Below are 16,030 nucleotides of genomic sequence, written 5' to 3'. Positions count from 1 at the left end.
CCATATTAATATTCCTTATCAATTGTTCTTAAATTAATAACTTTTTTTACAATAACAAGTACATTGTTCTTTTAACATATTCTTAGAAAAGGATAAAACATTATAGGTTTTTACGAAGTACAGTATATAAACTTTAAATGGTTAGAACAAGCACATTAAAACTTTTCCAAAATACCCACCATAAGATGATGAGTTAATGAGCCACTACAGTACAGTATGTGTGATGTATATTTTTCATAATCAATACTTAAAGTTAGTTTATTGATTACTCACTGCTGAAATGTGCATTAAGACAAAATATATAATTAGTTATATAAAATATTAAAATATACTGTATATATATTATAATTAATATATAAAATATATAATTATCTCAAGGTCGATGTAAAGCTGAAAGAAGCACATCACGTTCACAACAAACTACAGTATAATAATAAACTATTTTTATATATACAACTGAATATTTTTGTTTTCATAAAGTAGTCCAACTTTATTTTTTAATTACTTAAATATTTAACATACTCTAATAAACAGTTAATTAAATTAATAAAAGTCTAAACAGTATATAACTTAAATTCTATAGCTGGAAAAAGATTGTCTCACCTAATACCCCAACTCAGCATTGACCGGGTTCCGAAACCAGGCCAACTTTTCTGGTGAAAGCCCAAATGCTTCCATATGCCATGTTATGCATTCACTGTGCCACCTAACACTTGTATAAAATAGTGCAGACCAAAAACAGATTAAAAAAAACTGTGTAAAACATTGCACTGAGGTGTGTGCACTGCAACTTGCTGCATTTTCTGGCATGCATTCTGAATGGCTGGATCTATAGGGCTTCAAAGGGAAAATGATGATATGATTTGTTTCCAACTCATTCCTTTTGAGATTAGATTGCTTCTCAAATATTTACACCTCCTCCTTCATACAATTCATTAATAAGAAAAAAAATAACACAAAGTTACAGCATCCAATGGAAAGAAAATACTAAAGAGAAGTCTTAAGAGAAACACATCAAAGAAAAAAATGATTCCTCAGTAAGATTGAATTCAGAGAGCAGACAAAGAGACAGGCCACCCAGGCTGTACGATGGCCCGACAATGAAACGGCTCTCATCTATCTATGTGAATGTGAGCTTCTATTTAAACTCCTTTGTCACTGGCCTTCACTGTGGGAGAGGTGTGCAAGTGCTGCCAGGCTTGGAGGATTGTACCAGGGGAACAATTAAACTGGTAAAAGAAGAAATGCCTTCTCCCTGCTTTCTCAGAACAGTAAGATATTCTATTCACCTTTTTTTTCTGACTGGGAACCCCTTCTTTGACAAAGACATCTATTTTAACATTCCCCCTTTAACCTGCAGCAGCCTTTGGACAAAAATAAAAAAACAGTGGTCTTCACCTGTTTGACTGCATAATTTAGTGGGCTGGAGAGCAGCCTGCCTTTCCATAGGAACAATCCCGTAAGACAGGACAGACAGGAGAGGCCTCAGGCATGCTGTTCCAAGTCTCCACAGTTCAGCCTGGAGCAATGTCTTATCTGCTACAGTCCAGATACTAAAAAGGCAAAACAAATCAGACTGTCACACACTCAGAAGTTTTCATTATGAATATAGGTTCATGTGTCGTTGCCTTATCTTCAGGTGTCTGCTGAATTTCATTAATTTGGGGCTGGCACAGTTCTGACCCACTGCATCGAAGAGAAATTGAAAGCCTGATGCAGTAGACTTAGTCAAGACCTGCCCTCTGTTGTCAGCCAGAATTAAAATCCACTCAAAGTCTCAGCTCATTAGGAGGCATGCCATGCAACAATGAGAGTGTGAGGACCCACGTAAAGGAGAAGATTTATTACTGGGCTCATATGCTTATTAAACTCTCTATTTCATTTGTTGCAAATGCAATAATAAAGAGAAGTTAATGTAGCAACAAACAGTCATGTATAAATTGTCCAAGCTTCTCTAATGCACTCCAGCAGATTGGAAATGATCTGTCTTCTTCTAAATTTTAAATATACAAAAAGGTAAAAACAAGTGCGGTGATCTGTGGTGCACACATCAGGGAGACCTGTGTTATTAAGTCTTTAAAGAAAAGCAAACCTCTCAATGGCTATGCAAACTAAAGTCTGTCCTTGTCTGGTTACGCACATGGAAAATACAACGTGAACAGGAATAGTGTTTCACATTTTCAGATGCCGGATTTCCTTAGCAGAACAATACCAAAACAATGAATTGACAACAAAGCAAAAGGTTATGGAACACAGCTGCACCTTTGCAGTACAGTTGTCCCTTTATACCTACAGAGGCATCCTTTCAGGGGGGGATTACTAACACATGCCAGAGTGGGCAGACTGCTTTTGCTTGTTTTTGTCAAACTGCATGGAGAAAAGCCTGAGCTGGTGTATCTTAGGTGAAAGTCAAAGGTGAAGCAAATACAGTTCTGCACTGTGACTGACATGCCTGTGAATCTGCACATGTGCAAAGGCCTTCCCTGCCTGTGAAGCACGTTGGGTATATAACTCACCATTTCACAATACATAATGTGAAGTAAAGGAAAAGCTAATCATTCTGTATCTCAACTACACAGGAAAATACTAAACTAATCAACAGCAGGGAGGCAAACAACAACAGTTCCGTGAAGTATGCAGGACAGCGGTTATAATGGGGATGGGAAAGGAATAATTTTGGCAAGAGTTAACCTAAGATTCCCAGCGTCTTACATGAGTCGAGAGTCTGCGGAAATGTCCATTTATCACACAGCTCTGAGACACAGACAGAGGACAAGGGAGCAGCCCTTCCCTGAGCTCTCAAACACTCCACAGTGAAAATATTTAGTGAGAAACTTTATTAAAAAAATAGTCAGCATCTTTAAACAATACAAACATTTCACCCTTTAGTACTACATGTTTTCTTAGCTTTGCCATTTGGAAAATATGTTACTTTTCCATTGTAGAAAGTGCACTATGGTTAAAGCTTACATGAACTTTATATACAGACTTATTACAGACCTCATTACACTCAAAAGTGAAGATAAGTGCGAATGTTACTTTTTTTGCTTTAGTAAAAAGGTTATGATTGGCACAGTGTTTAGAATGTGAAAAAAATGCCAGATGGCCATTTACCACTCTTGGAAGGCCATACAGGCAACAATCAGTTTGGATCAAAGAAGGAGCACATTTTACCTTTCAGACAAACCCCTTTAATTAATTAAACCATTTTTCTGTTAATAAAAGATCCAGTGCTGTACCCTCCAAACAACAAATCCCAGAAGCACAATCCCTGACATTTTCGTATCATTCACATGGCTGTGTGCAATTCTTCAAGCAGCTCTCAATTTGGCTCCATCCACAAAAGGTCTTTTATAACCATTGTAAAATCAGGAAACCTGTGGATAATCAGCATTAAACAATAAGTTTATGTATAAACGTGTAAGAACTACATTAAAAAAAACACCAGTATTAGGTTGGAGAAATACTGTCTTTTGTTATGTTATTTAACATCACCATCACCAGTATCACTATGTTACCCCAGGTAATAAATAATTACATGTGCTAAAATCGCAGGCGGATGCTTCTACTCATTTGCATTAGAACACTGTTTTACCACCATGGGGCAGACACAGCAATGAATGTAAGTAGAGACAGACAATATCTCACTGTCTTTTTTCCAGCAAACAGCATTAATTTACTTGCAGCTTAACATTGAGAAATCCTTCTTTTTGTAGCAGTCTGCACAAAGCATCAGGAAGTATGAAATACACCCTTGAGTGTGTTTTTTAAAGTCCAAGGTATCTCCTTATAACTAAGGGTCGTCAGAAGCTCTATACAACACCCTTAAACTCAAGCAAACGTTTAAGGGGAAAACTAAAGAGGAACTGAGCAGCACCAAGTGATTTGTGCTGCCAGCTCCAGGTGGGCTATAGGTTGCAGGCAGTCTCACAGACTGGACAGCAACAGGCCTCAAAGGGTGAAGGAGGTCATGTTGGTGGGAGAGAGAGGGGGTGAGGTGATGCTCTTGCGTCCCAAAGGAACTTTCTGCCAGCAGAAGTGACGCATGTCCTCCAAAATGCCATTGCTGACCAGCATGTACAGCACAGGGTCCACCACGCTGTTCAGGCTGGACATAGCCAGGGAGGTTGTGAAATAGATGTGCACGTGGTTCTCGAAAGTGCAGCTACCCTCTTTGTAGAGGGAGAAAACGAGGGTGCGCAGGAAAAGGAGGATGTGGTACGGGGCGAAGCAGAAGGAGAAAATGACAATGACGCCGATGGACAGCAGCTTGACCTTGCGCTTGCCCCGGTCCTCCACACTGCTGCGCCGCACCTTGTGGAAGATGCGGGTATAGCAGAAGATCAGGATGACCAGGGGTGCCAGGAAACCAAAGGCCACACGCAGGAAGTTGAAACGGGCGATGGCGGTGGTGAGGGGGTAGCTTTCGTAGCAGCGCTCGTTCTGGCCGTCCTCCTTGTGGTTGACTAGGATCATGATCAGGTGCAGTCCCATCACGCACACAGCCACCGACAGACAGACCAGCCATGCGTAGCGACTCCGGCGGAAGGCCTTGGCGCGCAGCGGGTAGGTGACTGCCAAGCAGCGGTCAATGGAAATACAGCACAACAGGTAGATACTGACGTACATGTTGGAGTAGTAGAGGAAGCCTGCCAGATGGCACGCAAAGTGCCCCAGACCCCAATTGTGGTCCATGTGGTAGTAGTAGATCCATAGTGGCATGGTGAATATGTAGAGCAGGTCAGAGATAGAGAGGTTCAGCAGGTACACCCCAAGGACATTGTGGCTGCGCACTTGCTGGATGATGGGTCCCAAGGTCAAGAGGTTGGCCAGGACGCCGATTACAAACACCACAATGTAGATAGACATCAGCACATTGCTAATGGGGCCAAAAGTAATTGGGCACGTTCTGTTGTCAGTGGTGTTCATGATGTGAGTTCTAACAGTAAGAGTTTTAGGGCCACTAACGGCTGGAACTAGGCTCTTCGAAAGTAGTCTTTGCTCTTCTGTAGTAAAGGCTCCTCAGTGCACATAGGTGTTAATAAAAGTCAGCATCCTGCAAAAAACAGAACAGCACATTGTCACATGGGCACCCTGACATACACTTACTTTCCATTGATGGGTTTGCAAGGTTTATATTTTTTGGAGACATTGAAAATAAAAAATAAAATCAGCTTAAGAAAGCAAATAAGGATGATATAAATTGAAGTTCACATTCAAGTAAAAAGACATAACTAGAGTGGCTCCCTACAAAACAGTGTTATCTGTAATGATTTCCAGTTGATGGGTTTGCATTAATGTTTTTTCATCACAATTCACATTTTGGCATTAGTAACAAGATCCACTGGCACCACAAAAGAGAAGTTGTGAAGAATGTCATAGTTTCATCACCAATGACTCGCAACAACAAAAATAAATAAGATTCTATCTTCACATTTCTGAACCAACATCACCAGCGTGACTGTCGCAAAAAAAGACAGCACTTATGAACCAACTGAATACCACAGGAACTCCACTCACAAATGTTTACAATGTGGTCAGATAGATGATGCAGTTGCTAAAGTAACCCTGTAACAGTCTTGAAAGTGCAATTTATTAATTGCTCACATTTTACTGGTATATGCCACTCCTTAAAACAGGAAGAAATACAAAATCAGTAAAATGCATAGTGACTTGCTTTAGGCATTCAGAGTCATTCATCTTCACAAAATACAAAAACTACTGATTAAAACGAGAACTAAAAGGGTATTTTAGTTTATCCTAAAATGACATATAACCACATAACTGCTGCGTTTTGCAAGTTCACATGAAAGTCATTAGGTGAAAGATTTTGAGGAGTTTCCAAATGAGCACTCAAGCCATTTAGGATGTGAGTTCATAGATAAACTGCTTCTACAAGAGCACACGCCCAGGACTCAGCTTGGAAACACAGCGCCACATGCAGAATGCGGGAAAGAGGAACCTTATGGAGCATGCAGACATTTACACAACTCTTCCCTTCTTACTACAGCATGTGCAGTTCTAAGAACAAAAAAATATTTCCTACTGAGAAAAAGAGCACACCTTGCCCACAGACTCTATTTGATCGAAATATCATGAGTTACTTGAGTAACACACCTCTGCTCAAGGGAAACTATGGAATGAGCTCAGATGCAATCTGTTCGATTTAGTTTTGGAAAACCCCTAAAATTGTCATTGAACACAATGAGTTTCAGAGCGGGTGGGGAACTTTATGAGTAAAATAACAAAAAGAAAAATTAATATTTGAAGTGATCATTCTTATAGATCTGTTGAATGTTCTTCTGCTTGGTCAATCTACTGGCCCCAGGGGTTAGGACTATGTTTCTTTACACATATTTACTAGGGTAAACGCAGAGCAATTTGGATATCAAGGTCAAACCATGTTAAGGCACAAGAAAGCTGATACAAGCTGCGAGGAACCATGGCAAAGGAAATAAGTGCATGTGGATCAGCAAAAATACTGTACAAATCTGCTGTGATCACCGTTCATAAAGTCACATGAGAAAATGGAAATCACATGAGATAACAGTACCTTCAGGAGATCCCACACCCTTTTTCAGCCCACTAGTTTATATAACACTAGTTATAGTGTTATAGGAACAAAGTAGAAATAAAGTAGCCAAATTAATATTACTTTCCCCTTTCAACAGAAATACTCACTTTGTGTGTCATCTAAAACAAAGACAGCTGGGCAGGAGGGTATCTGGAGCAACCTGCACAATTGTCAACAACACAGGAATATGTTTCATTTGGTTGACAAAGCTTATCACTACATTCAATATTTTTTTTTCTGTGTGCCGTAGCCTTTAAAGTTTGTTTTAAATTGTAAGTACTATAAGTACTTACCAGATTACTGACACCAAGACATGTAGCCCTTTCCGTAGACAACTGTTGTGTTTCTGAATTCATGCAATACTGACTTGGCCACAAAGGAAGGCAGACCTCAGAGCAGACAGGCAGTAAACACGCTGTTACGCTGATTCCACGTGCGTATCTATTCTGTGTGCGTAACTGAGATAAACATCTGCTTGAGCTGGCTCTGTGGAGTGCTTGTGTCTGACTCAGAACATTTCTAGGGATGGTTTCAGATCTTCATTCAGACCTGAATGAGCAGCCGCAGTCTCTGATGATTCTTCTCACCAATTAGCTAAAGGACAGAAATAACTTCACTGGAAATTTTTGGGAAAATAGCAGGAAACTTATTTTTAAGCCAGCTCTCGTCCAATGTGTCTGCAATGTCCTTTATAACAAGGGGTGTATGTTGATGATTTGCCTCTTAGTAGATCCTTTTATCCAACGCAACATACAAGGGCCAAGATCTTCAGAGAGGATAACTATTCATAATTCATAGTGGCTACAGATCACCAACACAAAAAGGACCTTGTTTCACAGCTCAGCAACATAAGGGACTTCAGTTTCTTGTTCAGGCTAACAGGCAGAGTTACCAAGGGGTACTCAGGACTTGAACAAGGAACTTCCCGGCAGCAAGACCAAACCACTGGTCTGCTGTCTCTGTCTCTCTGTGCACCAATTCATTCCACAGTGACACAGAATGGGTTTCATATTACATCAACACAAGGGAATCACTTCAGCAAAAAACAAACTACAATTCCACTGCCGGAAAGAAATTCCAGGTTGTCTGATTTGCTGTCTCGTAAGGAAACATCTGTGGAGCCTTACACTGAAGGTCATGTGTAGGTAGGAGTACACACAGTTTTAAACTGTACATTAAATCTTTAGAAGAAAAAGGAGAAATGTAGACGTATAGTATTTCTATCTTCAGAGCCGTGGAATTTTGGCTTTTTAACATATAAAAAAATCTAAATACACATATAAATTATATATTTGACACATAGCTGCATTGTGTAGTTGATTATGAAACTCAGTTTCAAATTATAGAAGCTTTAGGAAATCAAAGGTTTTTACTTTTTTAGAAATAATAATGGATCTGTGTTTGTGCAGATTATTGGCATTTATGTCCGGAGTGTGGTTCACTCCAATTGCTCCACCTCTTGACAAATGCAACCCTCACTGCGCCACCACTGCCGAGGACACTCAGGTGTCCCTGCTGCCTGAGACTCCCTGTCTTCGGGCTTGGAGAGACTGCCAGGGATCACAGGCACAAACATGCCACAGCTGAGGTGGTACTGCTAACACATCGGTAATGCAGCTCATTCTAACGCATCAAGACTTAAAATTAAGTCTTATCCTCACCAGCGTGGTCTCCGATTGTGCCACGTGGTCGAGTGTACCTGTGCTTCAGATTTTATTCCATTGAAACACAGGGAGACTGCTTGATTTTTTTGTTTCAAACAAGATTTCGTTTAAAACAAACGATGAACAGGTGATTATATCATGCTGTTTGAGCCCTCTGACTGAAGGGTTTGCTTAATTATGATATTATTTTAACTTGTTTTACACCTACTGAGAAAGAGTAAGAAATTAGCAGTAGCCCCATGAAATTTTGAGAAAATGTTCTCGTTTAGCTGCAGTGTTTCAACAGCCTGTGGTCCAAATTGAAGTGCGTGTGCGGCAGGCGAAACAGGAAGTTTGAGACAGGTCTACCAGTCACTGACTGCTAACAGACAAGACCATTTATAGGGCAGCAACAACTTGTTTGCCCTTTTCATTTACTTCTTCCTGAAACAGGGGGTATTTCTATTTGTAATGTTTACCAAATATATGACAAAATAAGCAGAAAAATGAAGGAATTACAGCAGCAATAAGAATTCATATACATATAAAAAATCAAAGCTTTGTAAAAAAAAGGCAAATAATGAAAAAGTAGCTATGATGAGAAGAAAGTGATCAAATACAGATTCAAGGGTTGACATTTTGTGTATAGATTTTGCACAAACCCTCATAAGATTATGAGGTTTATTTTCTCCACAGAAATTCCATTACTTATTTCAATCCCTGCGTGGTAAAGTGAGACAGCCAAATGCCATTTGCAAGAAAAAAATGCTAAAACAGGAAGAAATCAATTTAAATTTAGAAATCTTCAAGGAAGTTCCACTTACTCACTTTTTCACAAAGGAATGATACCGTATAAATACAAATTAAAATCCCACCTAGCAAACATGTATCAGTCAACACTGGCTATGCAAGAAGGATAGTAAGAGCAGGGGTACTGGGCACGGACAACAGTTTAAAAAACAATTCAGAAAAACTTAAAGTAAAAGAAGAGTTTTTGGAGCTTTAGGGTACGTTGGTACTCACATTTCCATGCATGAATGAAAGGAGGTTTTCTGTCCCAGCAAAGAAATCCCACACAACTCGGATCCCACAATATGTAAAATGAAACAGGATCCAACACCAACACCTGAATCCAAATTAAAATTCCTTATACTGTATATCAGCAGCAAAACAAAGTTAAAGCCTTTATCGCTTGGTTGTTTTGTCTTTACTGACAAGGCTTACCAGTCAGAATGACCTTTTGATCGACAGCAGTGTGCCAACACAAGGGAGGGAGATACAGCCAGAGAGTATACAGAGAGAAGATGGAGGCATTGCTGTATGCGCAGACTGCAGGGGTGTGACTAACAGCTCCCGTGTCTGGAGAGGAAGCTGGGAGATACACAGAGCTCAGTGCATGTGACAAAGAGACATCAGCTAGGGCTTCAGAAACCACAAGCCTCCATTCACCACAAGAAACATGACCTCATTGCATTCCACCCTGGGTGGACCTCTGGGTGACAGTGAAACACCAGTCCCATGGCTCCCAGCTCCAGTCCTGGGGCAGGTTCTCTAGATCACACGTAAGACAGCCTGGGCAGTACAAGACTGGAGCATGTAAAAAAAAATTAAAAGTATTTGGAATTCTTCACATTTCACTAATTTCTAATGATTTTCAACAAAATAAACTTACTCGATTGCCTGTAGACCAGGTGGTCTTTGCTACCTGCTATACTGTAGGTAATACTGTGCGCTTGCAGCTGAGCAACTGAAACAGCAGGGGTTTCACAGTGGTCAACCACAGCATTGAACCACCAATGTCTTTTTACACCAGATACTCAGTTATGCCCACAGGCTATATAATTCATGATGTCAGCTGCAGCTTGCAATGACTCCAGCATTATCCTTTAGCTGTACATTAAGACAAGACATATGGTATCTTTTTTTTTATTTTCAAGGAGCACAAAAGGACCATTTTTTCTGTATGTTTGTATGTCCTGCTCCCCACAGTGCCTCTATACATGTCCAATAACACAACTGCATTGGGTTTCATCCATCCATCCATTTTCCATCTGCTTCTTCCAATTCAGGGTCACTGGGGAGCAGGAGTCTATCCTGGCAAGCACAAATTCAAGGTGGGGTACACCCTGGGTGGGACGCCAGTCCATCACAGGGCGACACATATACAACACAGTCACACACTCACACTAGGGCCAGTTTTCTCAGAAGTCAATTAATCCACCAGTATATGTTTGGACTGTGGGAGGAAACTGGAGCACCTGGAGGAAGCCCCTGTGGAGATGGGGAGAACATACAAACTCCACACAGACAGCACCCTGGGTCTGGAATTGAACCCAGAGCCCCAGATCTGTGAGGCAGAAATACTTAATTATTGTGCCACTGTGCCTCTTTTTGAAAAGAAATTAAATTATACTCCTGAAACTTAATTTCATTTGTCTTGAGAAAGGCCATGTTACCAGTAATAATTCTAAAAAGCCTCCTCTGTTACAATTCTGGTGTAAAGTATAAAGCACCTTATAATACATCCTGAATAAAAGGCTTTTGCTAAAAACATTAAAATTAATAAAAGAAAGGAATATTTTTGAAACCAATACAGTCAAGATAAAAAAAAAATAATTCAAAGAGATTTAATTACATTTTTCTTCAGCCTCCAGGTTCTGCCTCAGTGAAGCTGAATGTTCTATTGAGACCTGATTCAAGCATTTCAAAACCACTACAAAGGATCTGGCAACTTCAGACCTATGGATTATAAAGGAATGGTGGGATGATATTCTAGGATCAGTTAAGCAGTATCAACAAAATAAATGAGATGGATTGAAAGGCCTCTTCTTGTTAGTGATCTCTAATGTTCGGTGCTGTTACTCCTACAACAAGAATTCCTATCAAGAAAACTGTCCATCTGATTTTTAAAAAGCTCTGAAAAACAACGAGCAGGTTGATGATTGAACCACTGCAAGTTTCACAACTAACAAAAATGAAAGCAGGGTGTAATTTAAGGGAAAACCCCCTTTCTTGGTTCCTCACATTCACGGAGAATGAATCAACTTGCTTACTTGTCCTCACGGGCCATCTGTATCTGTGCTTACTTAAAAGACTGAGTCTACGGCTCCCCAGTGGATACAGAACAGTTCCTTTGAATTGCAGAAAGTCCCAGGAGTCACGCCATGTGCCCTCTTGAGCTCACCACTCAGGGCTTTCCAGTCGGAATCCCCGCTGTATCAAAGAGTGACGATCTCTGTGTAGACAACAACCAGGGATAAGACAACTAGATGTCACATTTGATGTCAAGGTGAACCTCCATTTTAAGGGGTGGGGTTGAAAAGCTCTGTAACCTGACACAAGATGGTGGACACAAGACAACATTATCAATCCACAACAGGTAACACACAACATAATTCAGCGATACATATTGTATAACACAGAACTAGCAAAATCTATATACAAATGATAGGCCCATCAAAGCAAAGTTCTGTGCTCAACGACAGAGCAGTAGCGTCAGTACTGGACATCAGAATTAATAGTGTCAGAGTGTGGAGCTTTTGTCCACTTTCCAATGTTATATAAAAGTCAATTTATGAACCTTTATGGAGCACTGTGAAAAGATCGGTGCCTTCATTACCTGTGTATGTGGTCTGGAACTTAAGATAAGATCACTTTATTAGCCATATACAATTTCTTGCATTAGGAATTTGTATTTTCACATGCCCTAACTTGCTCTCCATGAGATACACAGGCACACAGACAGGGAGAGAGAAGCTTGGGGTCAGAGTGCATGCTCAGCCATTTATACAGTGCCCCTGGAGCAGTTGGGGTTAAGGGCCTTGCTCAGGGGCCCAATGGAGTAGGATTCCTCTGCCAACCGTGGGATTTGAACCAGCAACCTCCCAGCCACGGTCGCAGATCCTTAGCCACAGAGCCACCGCCCCACCATATACAAATGATAGGCCCATGAGACCAGTGTAGCACAGCCCTTCATCACAGCGACCAACACAGCAAAGTCATGATTGTTGTTCCCCACTACTTTCCTGCTTTCGAATCTCCTTCTAAGTCAGGATTTTCAAGCCCTGCTACTGAAGAGCCCCAACCCAGTTATATTTGGAGGTCGCCCCAATTCCCCTAGTTATTTAAAGATGAGGTACACTTTTTTAAGCAGTGGTTCCATTAATCAAGTCATTTTCCAGTGAAGGGAATACTTAAGAGCTGAAGGATATTGTGATTTTTGTTTCAAATGATCTCTAAATTACGTCAAATTACCCATTTAACTGATTATAACTAACTTGTTCCCAGCCTTTGGAATTTGATGCCTGGCCCACATGGTATTTAACATGACCGTAAGAAGACTGTGAAGAGAACAGGCCGTCATCCCAGTGGAGACGGACAGGCATTTCCTCTACACTAAGCGCACCATCAAGGCTGCCTGTCTTTCCCTGTGTCTACCCCACACACTGATTTCTCTCTGCGTGAAAAAAATATTTTTTACTATCAGTATGGAATTGAAATAAGCTTACTACCCAGAAGAAAGGTAATAATTATTACCTTGGGAATGTTCATATACAATAACTAAATGTTCACTCGATTTCGTCTGTCACAAGTTCAAATTCTTCACCCAGAAAAAGTTCTGTTTAGCCTGAGAGTGACTATGTCAACAAGCCAATGTTACAAAGTAACAAGTAATAGGTTTATTCCATGCTGAAAAGAGAATAAAGAAAATACAACGTTTCGGCTGTGCAGCCTTCTTCGGGTGACTGGCCTGGCCTTCGGCTCACACCTGAAGAAGGCTCCACAGCCGAAACGTTGTGTTCTCTTTCTTCTCTTTTCAGCATGGAATAAACCTATTACTTGTTCCTTTGCAGCCTACGCATGCTGATGCAGCTATCCACCTGAACTACTTTCCTAAATATTTACAGTCAAATGGAATACAACATATGCCTTCAGGATATGAGAAAATCAATGAAAAAATAAAAAATATATATTTCCTGGGAAGTTCATGGTAAGTTCAATTTGAAGAGCTTTTTGCCGTCAGAGACGTTGCCCAGGGGTCACTACGAGGAAGTAGCTCTTCTTGACCCCCTTTCTTGGGAAAGAAATTAAGCACAATAAAAACAAAACTCTATCATGGCTAGTCTTCAGCTGGACCTCCTGGGCAATGACAGTAATTCTCCTGACTAGGGCCTCCACAAACAACCACTGAACCCACTACAAACAATTCACTTAAAGCACATCAGTAGCCAGTATCTAGGAAAGTGTCTTGGGTTATAAAAGTATTTGCAAGTCTAGAATATAAAGTAGGAGTAGGCAGTTTGACTTGGTCCTCAAACACAACAGAGAGTGACTGCTTTTTGTTTCTATAATGAAACCACTTCAAAACTTCAAAAGTGTCCTAGTTACACTTGTACTGTTTTTTTAACCTTAAAATATAGTTTGACACAAATGGGGGTGGTGTGTTGTAGAATCAATCTTTTAATAAGTTGGTCTAACTAAGGTACAAAATCAGTGCTCTATGGTTACTTTAGTGTGGGAACAAAAAAGCAAAACCACCAAAAACAAAAAGCTCTTCCTTGAACTAATAATACTTCTTTCAAAATCTCTGTAGTTATAATAACCAGACACAGTAGATAAGCTGCTCAATGGTTTTGCAGTGACATCTGTGTGAGATCCTTCTCTAAAACTCTTTCTCCAAACATTAAGTGTCTGTCTGAGACTCTTCTAAAAAATTGACATACTGTAGTTAAATGCTACCTTTTCCTTTTACCTGCCCAATCTGATTCAATCAGATTCAAGGAAGATCTGCCTTCTGTATACAGATGGCAGGTCATGACGGATCACCTAGAAGCCCCTGCTTCCTGGTTGTGTCGCCTGACCAACTGTCTGCTCCCAATTGATCAGGTAACTGAGGCAGGCAGGTCATTGCCCACAACCTCCTTGTATAATTATTTTGTTTCTCAAATATGAACTTTCTCCCATCCACCTGAGACCTTATAGCCCAATCCAGAGACAAACACTGCAGTGTTTTTCTCTATGCCACTAGTCAATAACAGAGCACGTAATTTCAAAATGCAAAATAACTTGGATAGCGTGTTTTTGGAAGGTGGGAGGAAGCTGGACCAATACACAAACACAGAGAGAACATGCAAACTGCACACTGAAAGCATCCCAGTACAGAATCGAACCATGAGTTGTGAGACAGGAGCACTAAATAATATACCACTGTGTGGGTCCAAATTAAAACTTGACTTTTAAAGAAAAAGCCAGAAAGAGGTAAAAATGCATGGCCTATTATAATTCAAGGAACAAATGTTGCAGGTTTAGCCACTCTTTGTATGGAGATACCTGCATGCTGCTCTGCTCTTCCATGACTGCTGGCACTACTGGGGTTACTTGAATAAGCAGAGCACTGCACAGCATCTTTTAGGGAACACCAGCCACCAGTCTGGGTAGCTTGGACATCTCTGCCACAGCAGGGAGTGGACTTCTGTTACAGACAGTTTTTTACAACTGTTCTAAAATCTCTTAACCTTCCTTGGGCAATAAACATGAATAATCATATAGAAATTACCTGGGCGTTTTTCACTACTGTTGTTCTGTTCCTTGTAAGAGACAGTGCTCTGCCTGTTGCATGCAGCCCTGAACACACACCCATTTCAGAGAGTGAACGGCTGTACAAAGGGACTCTCAGTGTGATCTAGCTTTCTTGATGATTTAGGGTTGCCTGTTGCCCCTATGTTGACTGTCTTTTAGCTCATACAGCACTGGGTTTGGCCAGGAGTCATCCATGGCCCCATGCCATGTGCTGGTGATGCTCTTCCAGTAAACAGGCATCTGCAGTTAAAGCTGCTGGACGCAAGGGCATTATTCCGGGTGCATGTTTCCTAATGGTGGCTGTTAATTGCTAATTGGATGTGCTATAAAGAGTCATTTAGACAATTACTGGCCAGAAACAGAGTTTCATTGAGAAACTGAAGGACAGAAAGAGCAGAGTTCTGCTGGCTCAGACTGACAGCAGCACACCCAAAGATTGGTGCTTCCAAAACCAAGAAATGAGCACAGAAACTTGTGCAAAACTAACAAAAACCTATCAATTCAGCTGGAGAAGAAAAATAATTCAAAACTCACTAATCCTCTTAATTTAACAAATACCGTTCTTTTAAATTATACTAATTTATTAATGACACCCTTTTGAACTAGCTGTCCCTGTGGACTAGCAGGAAAAATGCCCATGTGAATGAAATGATCTAAGACGAGGAGCTTCAAACAGAGTACATATAAAGTATAAATAAATAAGAGATCTTCTGGGAACAAAAACTAAGATGTGTTCTTGAAAGCAAGGTCTGACGAACACCAGATTTTAATAATTTCCTGCAGTTCTCTCTATTAATGTTTGGAAGGCATTTTTTCAGATCAAAAAAGAGTATATTACAAACATCTCCTGTAGACCAGCTTGTTTTTTTGTTTTCAGACTCAACAGCCGCCTTGAAACCAGGCTGACACTATCTTCTCCTGCTTGTGAAGGTGAAGCTGAAGCTGTTGTGCTGTGCTGTGCCTCTCTGCTTCCGGTGTGACTCTGCCTGTCAACTAGAGAAACACCTGTGCACAGAGCACAGGATGTGGGAAACCACCCCAGAGCTGTGTTCTGTGTCTTTAAAATAAACCAAAAGCACAGTCAGAGTTCCGTTTCTGTTTTATTACTTCTGTGGTTTATTTTGTGATCGAGGACTTTTTAATTTCATCCTGTCAGCAACTAAAGGCTGTCTGCTTTTATCTTTGGAGGGAAAACATTAGGATGAAAAGGTTTGGACAGGGGTGAAAATATGTT

At 40.5% G+C, this 16,030-nt stretch overlaps 1 protein-coding gene across 5 annotated transcripts; it reads right to left on the bottom strand.

Moving 5' to 3' along the window:
* Positions 1-2,818: 2,818 nt before the first annotated feature.
* On the bottom strand, positions 2,819-9,713 carry gpr184 (G protein-coupled receptor 184). Of its 5 annotated transcripts, none has more exons than XM_088627288.1 (3): positions 9,241-9,713; positions 6,682-6,734; positions 2,819-5,056 (listed from the first exon to the last, which is right to left on the bottom strand). In XM_088627288.1, exon 3 carries the CDS (start codon positions 4,927-4,929, stop codon positions 3,952-3,954), a length of 978 nt encoding a protein of 325 aa, XP_088483414.1. In that variant the 5' UTR covers positions 4,930-5,056; positions 6,682-6,734; positions 9,241-9,713; the 3' UTR covers positions 2,819-3,951. The 5 variants fall into 5 exon arrangements, with proteins under 5 accessions (XP_088483414.1, XP_088483417.1, XP_088483416.1 ...); XM_088627291.1 differs by lacking the exon at positions 9,241-9,713 and adding an exon at positions 6,868-7,785; XM_088627290.1 differs by lacking the exon at positions 6,682-6,734 and having other exon boundaries at positions 9,442-9,713.
* Positions 9,714-16,030: the final 6,317 nt, after the last annotated feature.

This window comes from Lepisosteus platostomus, chromosome 4 (genome assembly GCF_059453375.1).
Source record: "Lepisosteus platostomus isolate fLepPlt1 chromosome 4, fLepPlt1.hap1, whole genome shotgun sequence".
Taxonomy (NCBI): Eukaryota; Metazoa; Chordata; class Actinopteri; order Semionotiformes; family Lepisosteidae; genus Lepisosteus; species Lepisosteus platostomus.
Note: the sequence above shows the minus strand (reverse complement) of the source record. Positions and strands in the feature narration are given on the sequence as shown.